Here is a 21,930-nt window from a genome sequence, read left to right as displayed (position 1 = left end):
TAAGACTTGGCTCTTAAAAAAAAAGAAAAGCTATTTTTAAGTACTACAGCATTTTTCACGCATTCTGATGTGAGACATTTATTCCTGCAGAAGTGGGTGGCGCTGGATGATGTGGCTGATGATTGGTTGCTTTCTAGTGCAAGAAGATAAGCACATTTTGTATTCATGCATTGTAAACCAATCTATTCTGAGCGATGCCAGTGGTCCATTGCCTGGGCTAAACAGTCCAATTCAGCACATTAGCCAAATGCCACTTTCAGGAAATGTGTTCTTCTCTCATGGGCCAGCTGGTTGTTACCTGTTACCGCGATGGAAAGGAAGACTTGATTGAGGGAATGGAAGTGAACTACAGATGGTCAAATCAATCTACCTTCATCACGATACTGTATATTGTATGTGCATAGTAGAATGAAATACAACAAATGAAATCAGTGAGTCTTTTCATGAGGAAACATATTGCTTGTCACAACAGTTTAATGTGATATCAACATGTATAAGCACTGCATTGGCATAATATTAAAGTGTAGATTTTTGTCAGCATAATATGGCACAAAAACAAAAACAAAAAAGAAGCGTTTTACATTTTCCCAAACATTTTAGAAATTCAAATACAGATAGATATGTGTAGAACGTGTATTCTATTCCAGAAAGCAAATATTTGATTCACAGTGTTCTGGAGCAGAAACGAAAGAATCATTCAAGAGTCTTAATTCATCAAGAGAGTCTTCATTAAAACACACCGATAACGAGTAATGAGGGATAAAAAATGAATAATTTAACATGATTATCACTTGATAGTCTCTGGGTTGCATTAATCCGTAAATACAAAGTGAAATAAATAATTAGTAGTTCCAAATCATTAGTAGTTCCAACGATTCTACGTGCAGCTGAGTGTAATTGTAACGCCCTTATGTGGTGGTGAGTGGGAACGTGACAAGAGTCACGTTGCTTGGTTGGGGATTGTGGGCGAATGTAAATTGCAGGATTTGTAATCTGCGAGTACCAGCAGTTTCCACTCCATGCATGTCCTTGTTTTCCAACCTTACCCTAACACTTACCGTAGCCACTTGCTACAGTAGCATACCTAAACTTAGCCTTACCCTGCCTACCACTTACCCTAACCACTTCATAGCATGCCTAAACCTTACCCATTCTAGATGTTCATTACTGACATTCGTTTACGCTTAAGTAAGAGTGTGCAACTGCGCCTCCCTATGGAGATAGCCACGCACCGTACAATGACCACGAAGAGAGTTTCCCATGGCAGTACTCAAATATATACAAATCCGTATGAGAGACTTTTCTCCTATACCATGGATAGAAATAACCAAAGTGCTGTCTCTTCCATGTTTTTAGTTTTTTACTGTGTTCATTATTGTTCTCTATCTAGAGTAGGCAATCCCTGATTGGCTTATGTTAACCAAACAAAATATTTAAAGAGTACTAGCTAGCTTTCGACACATAAAATGAGAAGAAGTAACTTTTTTTTCAAATCTCTCTCACATATACTGAACTACCAAACATGGATGTGGTGTTAGCTGTGAAAAGGGGCAGGATATGCTTTTGTGAGAATAATTGTGTGTGTTTTTTTTCTGCCTACTTCTGATTGTAAGTGGTTACCACAGACAAACAAAATCTTGGCACTCTGATCTTTGAAGATTTTTCTTTAGTTTACTCTCTAATGATGGGCAGAAATGGAAGTCAAAGGGTAACGAGATCCCACACAATGCCTTTGAACCACATACAGCACCTGTACAAGCTCTAATGTACAAGCCAATGTCATGACAAAACAATACGCCATAAAACATGGACTTTGCATATCATACACCGATTCAATTACCATACACCGATTCAATTACCATACACCGATTCAATTACCATACACCGATTCAATTATCATACACCGATTCAATTATCATACACCGATTCAATTAATAAGATAAAGTAGGCTTATATTGAGTACACATTTGAATATTTTTTAAAATAGTTTATACAATAGCGTTATTAAAAATCCCAACTCGTGTTTTTTATTTTCATTGCAAAGTCTATTACAGATGGCAAGACAGGTTTAGGTTATACAGACAACATTTCCCTTGTATACACGTTGGCAACTCACAACAAGAGAATTGACCATTACATTCAAACAACAAAATGTTTTCTCTTCAAACAGTATTCAACTTTAAAGACATAATTACACTGTATACATTTTTTATATTCTGGGCAACATCTAATAGAGCAATAGCTAATATGTTTTGACAATTCAAAACTACTCCATGATAGGCTACCATGTAACATATACAGCAGTAACATCAGGCTTTAATGTGTAGAGTGAAGCTATATTACAGACACTCATTTCAATTGCTACTGAAGAGAGCAGCAATACAGCATCACAAAGGACCAACAATATGCACATGCACATGTAAGAAGGCAATTGACCAAACATTCACAGTTTTGATGTATAATAAGATTGGCCAGTGAAATATCAAAGTCCACATTCTCTCCTTTCCCGAGAGTCAGACTCTGCAATCTTCCTGTGATAATGACAGAGAGAACGAGAGAGAGGAAGCAAGATAAAGAGAGAGAAAGAGACGCTCACTACACACGTCCAGTATGGCACATCGTCTGGCGTGGCATCATTTTGACGATGGAATCCAGTTTTCTTCATATTGTCTTCATACCGTTTCCGAATCGAAACATGGAACCACATAGCATTATGTCTCAGGAGGACCCTTGAAAACAGCCAATCATCATGGCCGTAGTTGAGCTGGCACTCGGTGACCTCCAATCAGACGTTGGTGCAGTTGGTGGAGGGCGGTGTGTTGTCCACCTTGCTGCGGAACTCCTTGAGTTCATTGAGAGGGGAGTTGGTAACCTGACACCTGAACACCTGCTTGTAGGCCTTCCTGAAGTTCTCCGAGAGGAAGGCATAGATGACAGGGTTGACGGAGGAGTTGCTATAGGCTAGGCAGTGGGCTGCCACCCGGAACAAGAAGGACCACTGGGTCAAGGGGAAGTTGCCAAACTCCACCCACAGGTGGACCACATGGTGGGGGAGCCATGACAGGCAGAACACCACCACCACTACAAGAACCGTCTGGGCAGTCTAGTGGAGAGAGAGAGAGGAGAGGGGGGGCACAGGGTAAAAGATCTTCAAGTATGAAGAATTGAATTTACCTTTCATTAATAAAAAAAATGGACTTCTGAACGCATCTACCAATGTCAATACATTGTCTAGTTGTTATAACTACGTGCGTCCACTAAGCATGTGACGTGTATAACCTTGTCCCTTTATGAGATTGTCTTTCAGTAGAATCTGGGATGTTCTCATGTCTTTTGCCAAAACTAGCAGAGCTAAAGGTGGCATCTGTCGGATGAAATGCCAATGTCATGCTTGCTGGCCTGCTCTGGCTTTCCCCTGCATTCCTGGCTTGCAGATTGATTTACCGCCGTGGTCAATAATTAGCACGCAACATGGGAGATACATTAAAGAGCGGGAACATACAGAGTAGGCATTGGGGCAGGGCTGGAGATGTTTACAAATGGGTCTGCTTGCTTTCCGCTGCTATTTGAGTGTCTGCCTGCCACAGCAGTTCCTGAGCCCCGCTAACAGGGAAGCACATGGATCTTCTCCAGGAAACTGGGAGGCGATGCTCAGAAAAAAGGAGGGAGGGAAGGAGAAAGGGAGATGAAGGACACAGAGAGAGGAGTGAGGCGGGGAGAAAGATAGATGGTCAAAGACCGATAGGAACGCTCACTATAAAAAAAACAGACGAAATCAGACGAGATCAGACACAGAGGGATAGATGTAGCTAAGTAATGAATTGAATGAAGTGAGGTTTTCAGTAAGCTTGATGGCATCATGAAAATGTACATAAGTCCAGCTCAAATACCTACCATTCAGCACTACAACCAGCCCAAAATCAACATCAACCACATTGTTGCAAAAGGCACAGCCGCATAAAAAAATCTCCATTTAACCTGTTCCCAGGTCTCCCTTGAAGACCAGCAGAACTGACTGTACCCTGAACTCCCAATCATTCAGAGCTGTCAAATTGGTATGTGTAGTGTTCAATTATTTGTTCAACAGTCAAATCCCAAAATTAAAACGGAAATAACCTTGTTCTGTTATTTATTTTACCATCATTAGTTAAGTCTAGGTGTTTGAGTCTATGTGTTCGTTTCTCTTGGAGAACGAACACAGCTAATTTGATGGTGACAACTTGTGAATCTATAAATTGTTCTTGGGCTCATATATGGAAATGTAAATATATAAATCATATATAAATCACTGTCTTAAGCTACTGTATATGGTATGGAAGAGGAATCGGAATCTGTTTGTATAGTACAGCACACATACACAACCAACACACACACACATACCCAAACACACACGCCCACACACACACACACAGTCAGAGGGGCTCAAAATCCCCCAAAAGACAAAATCAATGAAGTGAAACAGTGGAGGTAGGACATTGTGACTTCCCCTCTGCCATCCTCACATTGAAGGGCTTTATTTAGGTCTCCATTTAGAGGCTATTGGAAGAACAAGTCCAGCATTGGCATCCATAACAATTCCTGTGTGCTGTTAAATTAAACGCCTAATTGAATTAAATAACAGAGTAAAACTGTTAAATCTGCTAATTAACTGTGCCTCACACCTCCTACACTGGGAATTCATTAAAACATAGTGGCATGTCAATCAAAAACAAACCCATTGCCTAGTCCAGGGAACACCTTTTTTTTGCCTGAACAGCCTAAAGATGACTGCAATCGCTAACAACCGTCTGTTGACATATCATTTATTTAAGTATGTATATTATGAAGTGTCAGAAAGTACTGGAATTCATATGACGCATCCCATTTATAACCAAGTGCATGATACAAGAAATCCATGTTTATCTGGCCTCCATTGATCTCCCATGTTACGATTCCCTTTTATAATAATCCAAACACATGGTCAAGATTATTTTTGAGGAGTGGATTGAAACTAAAACATTTGCTCAATACACTTGTCAAAGTGAAAGGACAAAGAGGATTACAGGAGCTTCCCTATGAGCACAAGATGTTGAAAATCTGTCATTTTTTGTTGTGCTGGGATGCCACACACGACAGTCTATAAACACCATGTCCTCCTCCTGTGTGTAACTAGGGCTGATAAGTGGAGACGTTTTATAATAGTGGCAATAGTAGCATTGTTTCTCCTGATACGTTGTTTCACAGCATTGGAGGAGTTACTGAACTGATGGCTGGAGGTCGAGGCCAGCATCCTCCTACTCCTCACACATGCACACACATATGCGAGCGCACACATGCATACATACATACATACATACATTGAGTGTACAAAACATTATGAACATCAGCTTTTTCCATGACATAGACTGACCAGGTGAATCCAGTTGAAAGCTATGATCCCTTATTTATGTGTTAAATCCACTTCAATCAGTGTAGATGAAGGGGAGGAACCAGATTAAAGAAGGATTTGAAGCCTTGAGACAGTTGAGACATGGATTGTGTGTGTGTGTTCCATTCAGAGGGTGAATAAGCAAGACAAATGATTTAATTACTTTTGAACAGGGTATGGTGGTAGGTACCAGGTTCACCGGTTTGTGTCAAGAACTGCATCGCTACTGGGTTTTTCACACTCAACAGTTTCCTGTGTGTATCAAGAATGGACCACCACCCAAATGACATCCAGCCATCTTGACACAACAGTGGGAAGCATTGGAGTCAACATGGGCCAGCATCCCTGTGGAACGCATTCGACACCTTGTAGAGTCCATGCCCAGACAAATTGAGGCTGTTGTGAGGGCAAAAGTGGCAGGTGGATTCAATATTATGAAGGTGTTCTTAATGTTTTGTAGACACACAAGCACACACACACAATTGATTATACCTTTAATTGAACACCTTGTGTCTTGATCTGCCTATGGACACAGCCTCTGTTTTCTTTACTCATTTGACACATTTAATTGTATTCACAGTGAAAGCTTTAAGTGTAAATAAGTTAGGCTGGTTGGGTGAGATGATTGACGGCTCAAACATGCGCATCGATTTGAATCAGGCAGCAATATCTTTTCAGCTAGGTTTCCATCCAATTGGCAACATATTTTCATGAGAATATTCAAAAAATCTGCATAAAAACAATATGTGCATGTTCCCACCAGAGATGTGTTTCCATCCAATTGACTTATTGTGGATGTGCGCGATGACATAGTCCACATAAAAATCACTTTTGTTATTAAATTCCCATGTACCGGATAAAAAATATATAAGTTAAATGGGTTTCCATCACATTTTCAACTCTACTGATGGTTTTGTTACATTATATAGTGCATGTGCCCCATCTGGTATTGGCAAGTGCGTTCTAGCCAACAGCTCTCAGATACCATTTTTTTTTAAATAGGCAAGTCAGTTAAGAACAAATTCTTATTTTCAATGACAGCCTAGGAACAGTGGGCTAACTGCCTTGTTCAGGGGGAGAATGACATGTGTTTATATTGTCAGCTCGGGGATATGGTCTTGTGACCTTTCGGTTACTAGTCCAACACTCTAACCACTAGGCTACCTGCCGCCCCAATGGCTATATAGCCTACGTTATGAGATTATTATGGACAAAATAGCGCGATAAGTTTTATTTGTCAAATTGCAGCCAAGCATCGATCATCATGTCACCAGACTAAGACCCTCGATATTAATTGGAAAGGAGCATCAAGCCCATCCCCTTTCACTTTCCCTCCCTGTGAAGTTCCTCGTCATTTATTTCATTTGTAGCCTAATAAACTGAAGGATGGCCTGAGTCGTAGTGGGAGGACCTCACAGCGTGTAATCGAGTGACTCCGAGTGACATAAAGATCCCACCTTGTCTAGCGTATTTAGCTTTGTCGACATTTGGAAAGTTTACCGACAAATGAACTGTTTCCATCAGGCCTATCGTGACATTTTTTTATCCGGCATAAAAAAGGTTGGATTATAGTGAAGATATTCCTACAGACAAATAGTATTTCATTAGTCAGAGTTTATACTCATTGAATGACATTTGAACTGTCTATATGTGACCAAATGAGAATACATTTTTGTGAACGCATAGTTCAGACCAACATGAATCTTTTATTGTTTAGTTATGCGTAAGCCATGTGGACCAGTGTCTGGGCATATTGTTAACGGCCAACACTAAAGAGCCAGGCGAGCAGCAGCAGCGGGTTGGTTTAGACAGGCAAATGGCCATTAAGAGTAATGGCTGAAAGTCCAGTTTAATTGCACTTTCCCACTCTGCTGCTTCACTCAAGTGTGGTAATTGACAGGTGCTTCAGGGACATGGTAGATGGAATGTACTGCCGATACCAAGTGCCTTATATTCAATTTACAATTGGTTATTTTTCTTCACTAGACTATTATTTTTGCCTAGAAAACTGCCAATGGGATGTTGGTTGTTCAATAGTATACGTTGAAGCTCTATGCAGGTGCGCCAGTATGTGAGGGAGGCTAGGGGGTGGTCCGAGCGGGGGCTAAGCCGCTAGTTTGGAAGTTGGAGATTTTGGCATTTTTCAAACACCGGAAACAGCCTTTTCCTACAATCCAGAGTCATAATCATTATAATTCATTCTATGTCAACAATATTTATATTTGTCTGCATATCTAAACATACCTCTTGAGCTGTCTGTGGTTCTTCTTTTAAAGAAAACTAAATATGCTTCTCTGCATCTCTGCTCAAAATCTGGGTAAAAGATTGAAAGGAATGTGAGTTTTGTTCAGTACATGTAGTTATTGCTTGCTTTTCTGAAGTCTACCAACCTTGCCAGAAGACATGTCAGCTAAGATAGTTAGACAAGCTAGTTACTCTAACTTGATTGATAGCATGGAATGGCTTCTTGGTAGCCAGATATGAGGTTGGGAGATTGGGAAGCTATCTGTGCCTGCTAAAGCCAACTTCATAAAATTGCTAGGTGGCGAGAAACAACAACCAATATATATTTTTTTACATGAATATATCTTTGAAAACATCTTATCCAAATAGTGTTTTTAGGCTAGAAGGATGGAAGCCTTATAAATCTTAAATTATATTGAATGTTTTAACACTTGCCTAAAGCTCTTGACAACATGTCTATAAAAAGCATTAAAGTAAAAATGTCAAAAAACAACCAAACAGGTTCCCCGCCTCTTGTTTGGCATATGGCTGAGCTGAGTGATGAGGCATAACTCCTTTCAAATTCATAGACAGCTCTTTAAATTCAAGGACTGACATGCCAAGATGGTCAAACTCCTTGATATAGTTTTAACCATATTTTGACGCTAAACCATGTATCTTTACATTCTTGACATAAACAAGTAGTACAACCTTCTATTTTGGTTTATGATAAAGCCATAGTGGGTCATAGTGCTAAGCTCATGAGACATGTATAAGTTATATTCTTCAAGAGTCATTAAGTAAATACTAAGAATTGAAATGACGATTGCACAGCTTCCTAAATCCCAGACTGTAGCTTTAAATCCCAGACTGTAGCTCTAAATCCCAGACTGTAGCTTTAAATCCCAGACTGTAGCTCTAAATCCTAGACTGTAACTAATGTTGGTCCTGTTCCCCTACTATTGCTGCTGGACAACTGGTGTGGGAGACTGTAATACTCCAACATACTGCATTTGTGGGACTGTCCGCCATGATCACCATCAACAGTCAATATGAAAATGTCATGAATGGTTTTACATACCTTCTTTTTCGATGCCTCTGACTTTCTGGACATGTTTTTGAGTTTTTTGTGCAGGTGATTTAAAACCTGAAAATGCATAAAGAATTGTGTGATGACCTATCAAACGATGAATTAAAGCCTGTGCTATAACAAATATGTATTAACATTGTATTGAAATCATTTATTTTCAAAGGCTATCTAATTTATGTCTTAGTTGTCCCCACCTTAGATTACACAAACTGACATATGTTGACATATGTTGACAAATTGGCAAATGTAAAGGGAATTATCTATCAATACAATAATAAATAAATCAGGATTGCCTGCGTACCTTTGCGTAACAGAACGAAATCAGCAGCAGGGGCAATACATAACCAAAAACAAACGTGCACACAACATAGACTTTCTTTTGGTTTTGATCCGGCCACACTTCCCAGCAATAAGTGTGATTCTCGTCTCTCTGGTATATGTTGTGTATGACCGCGACTGGCGCCGCCATGGCCAAAGATAGTATCCAAATGACCACCACTCCGATCAAAGCGTGCTTTGACACGCGGATGTAGGACGACTTTCTGGAGTGAACAATGGCAATGTAGCGGTCCACCGACATTGCGGACAAGGTGAAAATACTGACCAGCATGGAAACGGTGAAGAAATAATGAATAAACTTGCAGATGAAGGCACCTAGAACCCATGTCGGCATCATGTAAATAGTTGACTGAAAAGGGATGCAGAAAAGCAGATAGGACAGGTCGGCGATGCTAAGGTTGAGGATGAATATGTTGGTGGTGCTCCGTGGTTTTCCGGGTTTACTACGTGCCAGTACCGTGATGACCATGGAGTTTCCCAACACTCCAAGCGTAAAGATGAGTCCGAAAACTAAAAGCGTAATGAAGTTGTCCATGCCAATCCCGAACAGAAGTTTCTGATTTTCCTCCTCGACATCCGTTCTGTTGAGATACCATGATGCAAATTCGGTTAGGTTGTCCGAAGCAGACGAGTTCATCACTTTTTCTAGTGCTGGACTATTTTCAAATTTAACTGTAGGGCGCATAAATGCCTTCATATGTCTTCATGGGTCGTTTGACAGTAGCTTGTCAGACGTTTTTGCCTATTCAGATAACAAAAGCATAATTTGTTTCAAAGTCTCTTGAGTCTCTTGAATACAGCCATCACACAATATTGTATCTCAATTCGTTACAATGTTCCTCATTGTTTTTCGATACAATGTAAGTGAAGATACTTTTTACGATACATTTTGTCAATATGTCTGAAGTTAGCTGCCCAGAGTGTACTGTTCTATATATTCTTGGTGCGTAATGCAGTTGCTGTCTGAACCTGGTGCGTCCTCAGTCGCTGGATGGCTCCGCTCAAATCCCTCCTCGCCCTATTTCCCACTCCATATTATAGAAGGGGCTGGGCTGCGCGTCTCACGTCAGCTTTCAGTACCACCGCCCAAGATGTACTAAAAAGCACTCCAAAATTAAACTTGACCCGTCCACGTTCTCGCGGTCATAATTATGCACAATGCGATGTATAAGATATCGAATGACATCATTCTCGTGTAGGCTAACATCTGGGGTGATTGAAATTGAGTGTACGAAATATGTACGAAATATTCGGAACACCGTCCTAATATTGAGTTGCAGCCCCTTTTGGCCTCAGAACATCCTACATTTTTCGGGGCTTGGACTCTTCAAGGTGTCGAAAGCATTCCACGGGGATGCTGGCCGATATTGACTCCAAAGATTCCCACAATTGGCTGCATGTCCTTTGGGTGGTGGACCATAATTGATACACACGGGAAAATGTTGAGCGTGTAGTACGTGACACACTCAAACGGGTGCGCCTGGCACTTACTACCAAACCCTGTTAAAGGCACTTCAATATTTTGTCTTTCCCATTCACCCTCTGAATAGCACACATACACAATCCATGTCTCAATTCGTCTTTAAAACCTGCCTCCTCCCCTTCATCTACACTGGTTGATGTGGATTTAACACATAAATAAGGGATCATAGCTTTCAACTGGATTCACCTGCTCAGTCTACGTCATGGAAAGAGGAGATATTCCTAATGTCAAATCAAATTGTATTTGTCACCTGCCCTGAAGACTTTATGGTGAAATGCTTATACTTACAGGCCCTTAACCAACAATGCAGTTCTATGCAAATAGTCCGGCAGGCCATTTGATTAATTGTCCAGCATTATCTCTTGAAAATGTTGTGTACACTCAGTGTAGTTGGCATTCATCATGTCTGTGAAATGGGCCTGTTGGTTTATGAAACAAGGGTTTGGATATGTGGTTAGCCAATGAAGGATAGTGGTCCAGGCTTGACAAACATTATTTCATCCCAAATTATTATATATATTTTTTATATGACAAGCATTAGCTCCTCCCTGATAATGGTAAATGATTGTGCCGGGCTCTTGTTCTGGCAGTAGGCCTACAGCATGTATTTGGGGACAGGATACTTCATGAGATGGAGGCATTTACAGTAAAATATACAGAATCCACAATAGCCCATTAGTATATCCCCCTTGGTTTCTACCCCGTGGATGGCCCAATATTGGTGCCATTCCTATGCTGAACACCATCTGGACAAGGGAAAGTGTGCTCTCCAGAACAAATCATTTCAGTTATCTCTTCTATCCTTCAATTTGCTTCCACTCGCCCATATCATTTACTAATTGATGTTACAGCCCTCTGGTTAATGGAATTCTCACATATGTGCAGGACGAAACAGTACAGACAAGATTCATGACTGGTGGATCAGGGTTAAAACACACACATACATACACGCATGGATGCACACACACACACAGACATACATGCACAGACACACACACACGCACTGTTACGGATACAGGTATCCTGTGTGTCTATCCTGTGTGTGTATTTCTTTTCTCTCCTCCTCACAGGTGGCAATCATCATTCCCCAATCAGTCGCTAATCAGAAGACACACCTCCTGTTTCCATTACCCTATCACATTCCCTTTCCCTTGGTTTAAAAACCCTGTCTGTTGTTTGCTCTAGAGCTCAATCTCTCTGTCAATGGCATCTGTCTGTAGATCTCTCTGTAAATGCCATCTGTCTGTAGATCTCTTGTTTGGTTTTTGCAACTACATGCAACTACAAGATGTCACCCATGGGCATACATTACCCGTAGGAACACTTTGTATAAAAACACTAGTCAGAACTGGGCGGACCACCCACTATATTTTTGGTTAGTTAGTTAGCTGTTGGTGAAGTAGGCTTGTCTAGCTTAGGGGTGTTTTTGGATAATTATTATTTCTTTCCTTGGGTCCAGCTCAGCCCCTTTTCCTGCTCCCCCCATTTACCGTGTGTTTTCAAATAAACCATGAGTGTTTGACGGTAATTTAGTTGTCTGTGCTTATTTCGTTCTCACTCTTACTTTTTCACTATTATAATTTGTATGAGTTATGTTACGGGTCTCGTTACCACCCCCCCTCCCTAGACTGTTACGGGTCTCGTTACCACCCCCCACCCCCTCCCTAGACTGTCGGGCCCAAAAGGGATTCGTAACATAAGTGGGGGCTCATCCAGGATATTTCTTTACTGACAACAAATGCCGCTCATGCAAATTGTTGTAGTGGCATAGTTCAGTGTTGAGCGTCATAGCTGATGTAGCATTAGTGTTTGCTATTTGTTGACTTGTGTGTAGTATTAAAAGATGGCTCCATTTGATTTGAAATCCTTTTTGGATAAACCTTCGTGGGAGGTTTTTGATAAATGTCGTAGAGTTGATTTAATGACCTTGGCTGACCATTATTCGTTATCGATTCTGCAGAGTTTAGTTAAAGCGGAGGTTAAACAGCTGGTGTTAAATGTTTTGTTGGAAGAGCAGGTGCTTGTGTTACCGCTGCCTGAGCCTACTACCCCTGTAGGTGGAGGTTGCTGCTCCTGTAAGCCCGTTGGTGTCTGAGAACGAGGGCGAGCCTAAGCTCCAGCCACATTGCCCCGTTTTGATCCACTCTCCCCACTGTCAAACGGTGATGCCAGGAGGGCTTATTAAAAAGAACGAGAACAGCGGCAGATGGAGTTAAAAATGTGCCAGATGGAACTGCAGGCAGAGACAGCGAAGCTAGCCTTCGTTCCTGCTGTGACTGTTAGTGAGTTGTCCTCACCAGATGGAGCTTCCAACACTTTTGACATTAGTAGGCAGATGCTCCAGATGGAACTGCAGGCAGAGACAGCGAAGCTAGCCTTCGTTCCTGCTGTGACTGTTAGTGAGTCGTCCTCACCAGCTGGAGCTTCCAACACTTTTGACATTAGTAGGCAGATTGCATTGGTACCTTTGTTCCGAGGTTGACTCCTATTTTTGTGTATTTGAATGTATAGCCGTAGCATTGAAATGGCCTGAAGAGATATGGTGCCAATTACTTCAGTGTCAATTAACTGGTAAAGCCCAAGAGGTTTTGTCAGCGCTACCTCTGGAGGACAGTATGAATTATGAAGTGGTCAAAGCTACTGTTCTTCGCGCCTATGAGCTTGTGCCTGAGGCATACCGACAGATTTAGGTCTCATAAGAAGTCTTCTAGTAAGACGTATGTGGAATTTGCTAGAGACAAGAGAAATCTGTTTGATAAATGGCATGCTGCTAGCAAGGTAATTGATTTCAACTCTCTCCGGGAGTTAATCCTGGAAGAGTTTAAAAATTGCTTACCCGAACGCATTGCAGTTTACCTAAATGAACAGAAAGTATCCTCCCTGTCAGTGTTGGCAGACGAGTTTGTGTTGACGCACAAGAGCGTGTTTTCGGCTCATACTGAGAGTAGAGCCACTGAATTGCCTACTTTAGTCCTAGTCGGCCAGCAGTAGTATATCAAGCATGCCAGAAAAATGAGTGTCCCTGTTTCTATTGTCATAAGGTGGTACATATGATTAATGATTGCTTCCAGCTAAAATGCAAACATGGGATGCCTCTTCGTGCCATGCCACCAACAGGTGTTGGTCTAATTCGTACAGTTGTGCGGTCTGAAGCGAAACAGGTGCCTCAGGGTAACTGTAGTTTGAAAGGTCCAGTCCCCGACCGTAGTTATGAACCGTTCATTTTCGAGGGGTTTGTGTCCCTAACGAATGACGAAGCGTCTCGGCGTCCGGTTAAAATCCTTAGAGATACTGGTGCGGCGCAGTCGTTTATATCGTCTGATGTGTTGCCCTTATCCGACGATACATAGGGTGGTTCCAATGTGTTAGTGCAGGGTATTGAAATGGGTTTTGTCCCAGTGCCGTTGCACTTTGTGAAAGTACACTGAGTTAATCAGTGGAATATTCAGAGTGGGGATACGTCCTATGTTGCCAGTAAAAGGTGTGACCTTTATAATGGGTAACGATATTGCCGGAGGAAAGGTAGTACCCGTATTGGATAAAAGTGACCACTCTCTCTCTAATGAGCTTGCACAGAGTTATCCACATGTGTTCCCCGATTGTGCTGTCACTCGTGCCTGACAAGAGGGTGACGTGATAGATTTGTCGAACACTGTTCTGTTCAAAGAGGTTGATCAAGAGGATGGGTTGTGTGATACCTCTGGGAAGCTGATCACCTCTGACAAACAACCCAGGAAAGAATCGAAGAATGTTGAACTTATTGCTGATGCAATACAGTTACCAGTCACTCGTGAGCAGCTGATTGCTTGCTAAATGTTTTTCTAGTATTGTCTCATTGGAACAGGTAAAGAAGAAGAACGTGGCTTATTTAATTGATGGTAATCTCCTCATGCGTAAATGGACATCCCATGCTGATGCGGGCGGAGATTGGAATGCTGTTTACCAAATAGTGATCCCTACAGCCTTTCGACAAAATGTGTTATCCCTTGCTCATGATCACCAGTGGTCTGGTCATTTAGGAATCACAAAGACTTATGATCGGATCCTTCACATTTCTTTTGGCCGGGTTTAAAACAAGATGTGGCTCAGTTCTTTGTCGGAAATGCCACACATGTCAGATAACAGGAAAACCAAGTCAGGTTATTCTCCTCTGCTTCTACTGCTATGATAGTGGACTGTCATATTGATGATGGAGATTGTGCAATACTCGGCAGCAGTGCATTAGATTGCCCAACTCAGAAATGCTACTGTCTCTCTCCAGTCAGGTCTGGTTCATTTAACGGACGGACAGGCCAACGATATTTGGAGGCTACTGCACAGTTTCCCATGTCTCTTTAATGACGTTCCTACTCGCACAAACACGTTGGAACATGACATTAATGTTGGAAATGCTACACCTATCAAGCAACACCCATATCGTATCAAAGCTTCCAAGAGGAAGATAATGAGGGATGAGGTGAGATATTTGTTGGAGAATGACCTGGCTACGCCAAGTTCAAGCCTTTGGAGTTCTCCTTGCATTCTGGTTCCTAAACCTGATGGTATGTCCAGGTTATGTACAGATTATTGAAAGGTAAATTCTGTCACAATGCCAGATTAATTTCCGTTACCCAGACTGGACGACTGTATCGACACTGTTGGTGCTGCTAAGTATGTAACTAAGTTGCAAAAGGTTACTGGCAGGTTCTGTTAACTTCACGTGCTTCTGAGATTTCTGCCTTTGTGACCCCAGACAACTTCCTACAGTACACAGTCATGGCTTTTGGGATGCGAAATGCACCAGCCACTTTCCAACGACTGGTTAACTCTGTATTAGCTGGAGTTCCCAATTGTAGTGCATACCTTGATGACCTAGTAATTTATTTGTCTGTGGTCAAATTATGTTGACTCTCTAAGGGTAGTATGTGAACGGTTGGCAGCTGCTTCTGTGTAAGATAACTTTTGAATCCGCTAAAGCACTCTTATGTAATAGCCCTGCACTTGCTGCTCCGGATTTTGAACAACCGTTTAAACTGGAGGTAGATGCTAGTACCAGAGGTGCTGGTGCTGTTCTACTCCAGCAGGACAAGAGTGGAGTGGATCATCCCGTTTGTTATTTTTCTCGTAAATTTAACAAATGTCAAACAAACTATGCGACAATTGAACAAGAAGCTCTTGCTTTGTTGTTATCTCTATAACACTTTGAAGTTTATATTGGTTCCAGTGCCCTACCAGTGATTGTATATACTGATCATAACCCCTTAGTGTTTCTCCATCGGATGTACAACCAGAACCAGCAATAAGGGCGTTGGGCCCTTATTGTGCAAAATTATCATTTGGAGGCATATTTTTGTATGTTTAGTAAGGTTGACTTTGTTGTTGTTCTTGTGGGTGTTCATTGTAATACTTTGGTCCCAATTCCCCCTAGGGTTGCTCTTTTAAGGGTGGGAGTGTTACGGATACAGGTATCCTGTGTATTTATTTTCTCTCCTCACAGGTGGCAATCATCATTCCCCAATCAGTCATCAATCAGTCACTAATCAGAAGACACACCTCCTCCTGTTTCCATTACCCTATCACATTCCCTTTCCCTTGGTTTAAAAACCCTGTCTGTTGTTTGCTCTAGAGCTCAATCTCTCTGTCAATGCCATCTGTCTGTAGATCGCTCTGTCAATGCCATCTGTCTGTAGATCTCTCTGTCAATGCCATCTGTCTGTAGATCTCTCTGTCAATGCCATCTGTCTGTAGATCTCTCTGTCAATGCCATCTGTCTGTAGATCTCTCTGTCAATGCCATCTGTCTGTAGATCGCTCTGTCAATGCCATCTGTCTGTAGATCTCTCTGTCAATGCCATCTGTCTGTAGATCTCTTGTTTGCTTTTTGCAACTACATGTCACTTTGTCCCCACCTGTGAGTTTTGTCATGGTGTTTGTTTGCCGGTGGGAAAAGGGGGTACCAAGATAAGTCGCCCATGGACATACACTACCCGTAGGAATACTTTGTATAAAAACACTAGTTAGAACTGGGCAGACCACCCACTGTATTTTTGGTTAGTTAGTTAGCTGTTGGTGAAGTAGGCTTGTCTAGCTTAGGGGTGTTTTTGGATACTTATTATTTATTTCCTTGGGTCCAGCTCAGCCCCTTTTCCTGCTCCCCCCATTTACCGTGTGTTTTCAAATAAACCATGAGTGTTTGACGGTAATTTAGTTGTCTGTGGTTATTTCGTTCTCACTCTTACTTTTTCACTATTATAATTTGTATGAGTTATGTTACGGGTCTCGTTACCCCCCCCCCACCCCCCCCCCCCCCTCTAGACTGTCGGACCAAAAGGGATTCGTAACATGCACACACAAACACACTATGTTGTGGGACTTTACAGTTCCTTGGTAGCGTATGGGACTCTATAGTACACTGTGAGTTATGACCTATTGTCCAAGATAGTGAATGTTAATTAAGATTAGACTGTCGGGCCAAAAGGGATTCGTAACATGCACACACAAACACACTATGTTGTGGGACTTTACAGTTCCTTGGTAGCGTATGGGACTCTATAGTACACTGTGAGTTATGACCTATTGTCCAAGATAGTGAATGTTAATTAAGATTAGACAGTGTGACACAAACCCTGCTGTGGCCTATTGTTGGGGTGTCATAGAGCTCTTGGGAATGATTTACCAATATACCTGGAGCTATCAAAGAACAACAATAATCATGCTATAACTGGAATTGAGATGGAACTGACCACCATCTCTTCTCAGGACCTCCAGGCATTCTGGGGGTTATTTTTCTATGCCTGTGTTAATGCTTTGGCGCTGGCCTAAGCTGGGAGATGAAATGGAATGGACCCAGAAGTTCAGCAAGCGCTACCCTAGAAGCTATGGTAACAGAGCCACGATGCAAGGTAGCGTGTATTTCCCTCATCGTCCTGGGTCAGGGTCTAGTGGCTTTTCTCAGCCCAGCTAGCGCCAAGCTATCAGTGCATGCCCAAACACACATTTCCACACAGCACCCATATCACCCCAATCATGCAGCTGTGTTTACCCACATCAGCAAAGAGTCATCAACAACAAAGGCAGCATGAAGTAAACCTGCCATTTGAGTCAGAATCACTCCATTGGCTTCAAGACCTTTTGCTTCACAGACAACAAAGGCATTGTGGACGAGAGAGTTGATTTATAAGCTATAGCTTATTCTTCATTTGGCTGAATGTCATTGTTTACTGCACTCTGTCATTCAAAGAACACAAGGAAAATGTACTTTAGACAGCCCTATTATTTTCATAAGACATGATCAATAACATGCAGGTTTTATTCGCTGGGATTAATGCGATTGAGATTCAAATGGAATGATGTAAACAGATTGACACCAAACAAATGACGGCAATCAAAGATTATTTGTCAAATAAATATATTTCAAAATGAAAGTAAACAGTAAGATTTATATAGTTATTTGATTTTAGATATGGTTTATGTGAAGCCTTATGACTCCAGATGATGTTCATGGTTCAGAAAGAGAAAAAACAACAACATTGAGACAGGACAACGTACAGCATCAATAACACACGCACCAACATACCAAACCAACACAATACATTTAAGAATATTCTTCAATATACTTCAAACAGATTGATGAATACAACATCCATTTACACTGGCAACTTATCGGCATCAACCTTTTTCAGAATGTTTCATATGGCCAAACAAATAGAGATTATAGGTTATAGAAAAATGGACCACATGGTTACTATGGAATTTGACATCCACTAGATGGGGCTATTCTATGTTGAAGAGATAAGGTTGTCTAAAGCAGCTGTGACGGTAATTGATTCGCTGATTAACTGAACTAGTAATTGATTAGCTGATTAACTGAACTACTTAGTTTAATCCTTAGTAGATGTGAGCATTAGCTGTACTTACAGAAGCGAACATGCAATAAGAATAAAAGCCAACCTTTACAATCAAATAAGTATGTAGAATGTATATGCAAATATTTGGTTTGGACAACCAACAGATACTGTTTACTAGACTGTGAGCACTAAAAGCTAAATTGGGAACACCCGTGTTGCTGGCAACGCACCACAAATAAGACTGTTTCCCTCTGTGATTGGTCTGTCATTTTGTCAAATATCAGAGCTTTGTTGTGCCTCTATTTTATGCTATTTCATCCTTGGCTCACCTAGCTACAGTTAGAATGCCCATTACAGGCTTTCTGAGCACTAGGTGGAAAACCCCCAGAATGGCCTGTCAATTTTCTTCCGGTGTTGTTGCAGTGGACATTGCCTGAGTGTTCTGAGGGAGACTCACTATTTCCAGAGCACCTTAATCACTGCTTCTGATGTGAAGGTGCCTCCGACTCCAATGATATGGCAATTACCCGCTTGTTGTTGTCCAGGAAAGGAAGCTAGCTGGCTAGCAGCATGCAGGAAACGTTTCGGGCATTATAGACTACCAGCATACAGTTCTGGTATCAGTACAGTCTCCTAAGTGGCAGACATAGAGGAAACATAACAGCAGCTCACTTGTAAAGCCCACTTATTGAGGCTTTAGCCATATGCAAATGTGCAATAGTGAGAACAATGACAATAGCCAACTGAACACATATCCATCTCAATCAGATGGTAAAAATAATAGTATTAGGTTGTAGCGTCAATAACACAATGATAATTCACAAATCAACGTGAAGTCCTGTCTTAATGGTGGTTTTAGCACCCCCCCCCCCCCCCCCCCTCCACACATACACACACACTCTAGATGATTGCCTCCCGAAGGAGAAACCAGGCCTTCTTGATAATGATGACTGATTATCAACGTAGGAAGATAACAATAAAACAGAGTAACTTGAGATGGAAAATCTCTGTTTGCAATCTCTATATTTCCTGCTCCTAGGTTACCTGAACAGAAGACACATCACCTGTGTCCAAAAGTCTCCAATCAGCATAATTGAATTGGTCATTATTGATGAGTGACAAACACAGATTCCTGTAATAACCATAAAGCGGTTGTTCAGGGTCGTATTCACTTGGCACCAAATGGAAGAAAACGGACTGACACCGAGAGGGACTAGTGTACCTCAAATGGTTCAATATGAATCGCTCGTTTTTGTTTTCCGTTGCAATGTTTTGCAATTGTGTGCACTAATGAATACGACCCAAGATTGTATGGCTTGCTGTATGGTCTATTGCAAATGAATCATACCAGAGATCTTTGGACACATGCTTCCTTGTCTGAGCTGGAACTCAGAAAGAATATCAGTTATTACAACCTATTTCTTCCATACTTTTTTTTCTTAACATTTATTGTGTAATTTGATTCCATCTGACAACTATAACGGGGCAGAAAAGCACAAACTTTCAAGGAAATAGAAAGTGAATGACTAATTGTTTTGCATTTGTCTCTGAACACCTGATCCTGTGGGTCTACTGCGTTATATGCTTCAATGCGTTATATGCCCCCAAACAGATATAAAATGAGCTATTTAAATTCTGGGCTTGATTAGAATTCAAGTATAGTCTTTTCAGGAATTGGAAAAATAAATACCCTGTACATTTCTTTCATAAGACCTTGATGTGACTTGGTTATTTTACAATAAGGGTGTATGGGTTGTCACAGGGCGACATCATTTACAAATAATCTAAATGTACAGTGAAATATAAATTTGTGCCCCCCCCCCCCCATTGTTTACATTTTTATTTAATATAGCAACAATTATTGTTAAAAGTGAAACTGATATTTTCAAGGAGACTTGGCGATTTAGCCCTCTATAGTGAAAGAGCTCTCCAGAGCTGACAATGTTGCGGCCTTACTTTGTGAACCTCATTTTAAATCATGTAGAACATAAAACCGGTGTGTGCTCTTATTGCCAACACCTAGCTAATATGGCGTGGCTTTCTTGCTCTTTTTGTTCGTATGAAGTTGAGCTAGTTGAAGAAGCTCGACTATGGACACTACTCGTGAATGTGTCAAAACAGACAATGATACTGTTGATGCGTCTCAATCCCATCGCATCCGCCTACAGTGGTTTCTCAACTAAAAGTATTGAGATTATGCGGGATTTAGAGGTAATTTGTGGTTTAGTACGGTACCTTGCGTCACTGCTTCATTGCTCCAGACCACCACAAGGGGGAGTTAGAGCACTGATTATGCTTTTGGGTCCCAAGGCGCTAATGTGTCTCTAACTGACAATGAATGGGCGACATAAACCAATGTCAGATGAGCTGTTGTTACACTAAGGTTTTTATTCTAAGAGAAACTAAAATGTTCAATTATATTCCATGATATTCTTAAGATATATGTCTTGACTGAATGTAAGCAAGTGATGTCTGCTAAATAATCAAGTTGATGGCACAGTCATATAGCCTCGGCACCTACATAAAGCTAAGTGACTCACTCATTCATGGCTTTGGGTCAAAATAAATAAGTATCAACATTGTTTAATAAATACATGTTTTGGTTATCCTGACCTGGACACCATGTATTATAGTCTCTAAAAGTTACCGTCTCTTACACATGTCATTTTCCACATGGATCCATAACGAATTACTATGGGAATAAATATCACTGAATGACAGAAATGTTGGAACAAAGTTGGCTAATGAAGGTTAACAAATTGTTGCTTACTGGGAAATACTCTTTCAAAACTAATGAAGGAGGCAAGTGGAAGGGGGAAAATTTACATAGGTATTCAATCCCTTTACTCGGCACGTTGATGAAGCAGCAATTAATTAGCTTCAAGTCTTCTTGGGTATGACGCTACAAGCTTGGCACCCCTGTATCACACCTTCCTCTCTGCAGATCATCTCAAGCTCTGTCAGGTTGGTTGGGCTCTGGCTGGGCCACTCAAGGACATTCAGAGACGTGTACCGAAGCCACTCCAGTGTTGTCTTGGCTGTGTGCCTATGGTCATTGTCCTGTTGGAAGGTGAACCTTCGCCCCAGTCTGAAGTCTTGAGCGCTCTGGAGCAGGTTTTCATCAAGGATCTCTTTGTACATCACTCCATTCATCTTTGTCTCGATCCTGACTAGTCTCCCAGTCCCTGCCACTGGTGTCAGGGTTCTTCCAGACGTGACACTTGGCACTCAGGCCAAAGAGTTCAATCTTGGTTTCATCAGACCAGAGAATCTTGTTTCTCATGGTCTAAGAGTCTTTAGGTGCCTTTTGGCAAACTCCAAGCAGGCTGTCATTTGTCTTTTACTGAGGAGTGGCTTCAGTCTGGCCAATACCATAAAGGCCTAATTGGTGGAGTGCTGCAGATATTGTGGTCCTTCTGGAAGGTTTTCCCATCTCCATAGAGGAACTCTAGAGCTCTGTCAGAGTGGCATTCCTGTTCCAGTCGCGGCCGGCTGCGACAGAGCCTGGACTCGAACCCAGAATCTCTAGTGGCACAGCTAGCACTGCACTGCGATGCGATGCG

The 21,930-nt window shown here is 41.5% G+C and overlaps 1 protein-coding gene across 1 annotated transcript; it reads right to left on the bottom strand.

The window, feature by feature from the left end:
* Positions 1-438: 438 nt before the first annotated feature.
* LOC109902182 (galanin receptor type 1) lies at positions 439-10,271 on the bottom strand. The gene is made up of 3 exons (XM_020498322.2): positions 9,022-10,271; positions 8,712-8,777; positions 439-3,103 (listed from the first exon to the last, which is right to left on the bottom strand). Exons 1-3 carry the CDS (start codon positions 9,754-9,756, stop codon positions 2,786-2,788), a joined length of 1,119 nt encoding a protein of 372 aa, XP_020353911.1. The 5' UTR covers positions 9,757-10,271; the 3' UTR covers positions 439-2,785.
* Positions 10,272-21,930: the final 11,659 nt, after the last annotated feature.

Source organism: Oncorhynchus kisutch, linkage group LG2 (assembly GCF_002021735.2).
Source record: "Oncorhynchus kisutch isolate 150728-3 linkage group LG2, Okis_V2, whole genome shotgun sequence".
In the NCBI taxonomy this organism is placed as follows: domain Eukaryota; kingdom Metazoa; phylum Chordata; class Actinopteri; order Salmoniformes; family Salmonidae; genus Oncorhynchus; species Oncorhynchus kisutch.
This window is presented reverse-complemented; position numbering and strand designations above follow the sequence as displayed.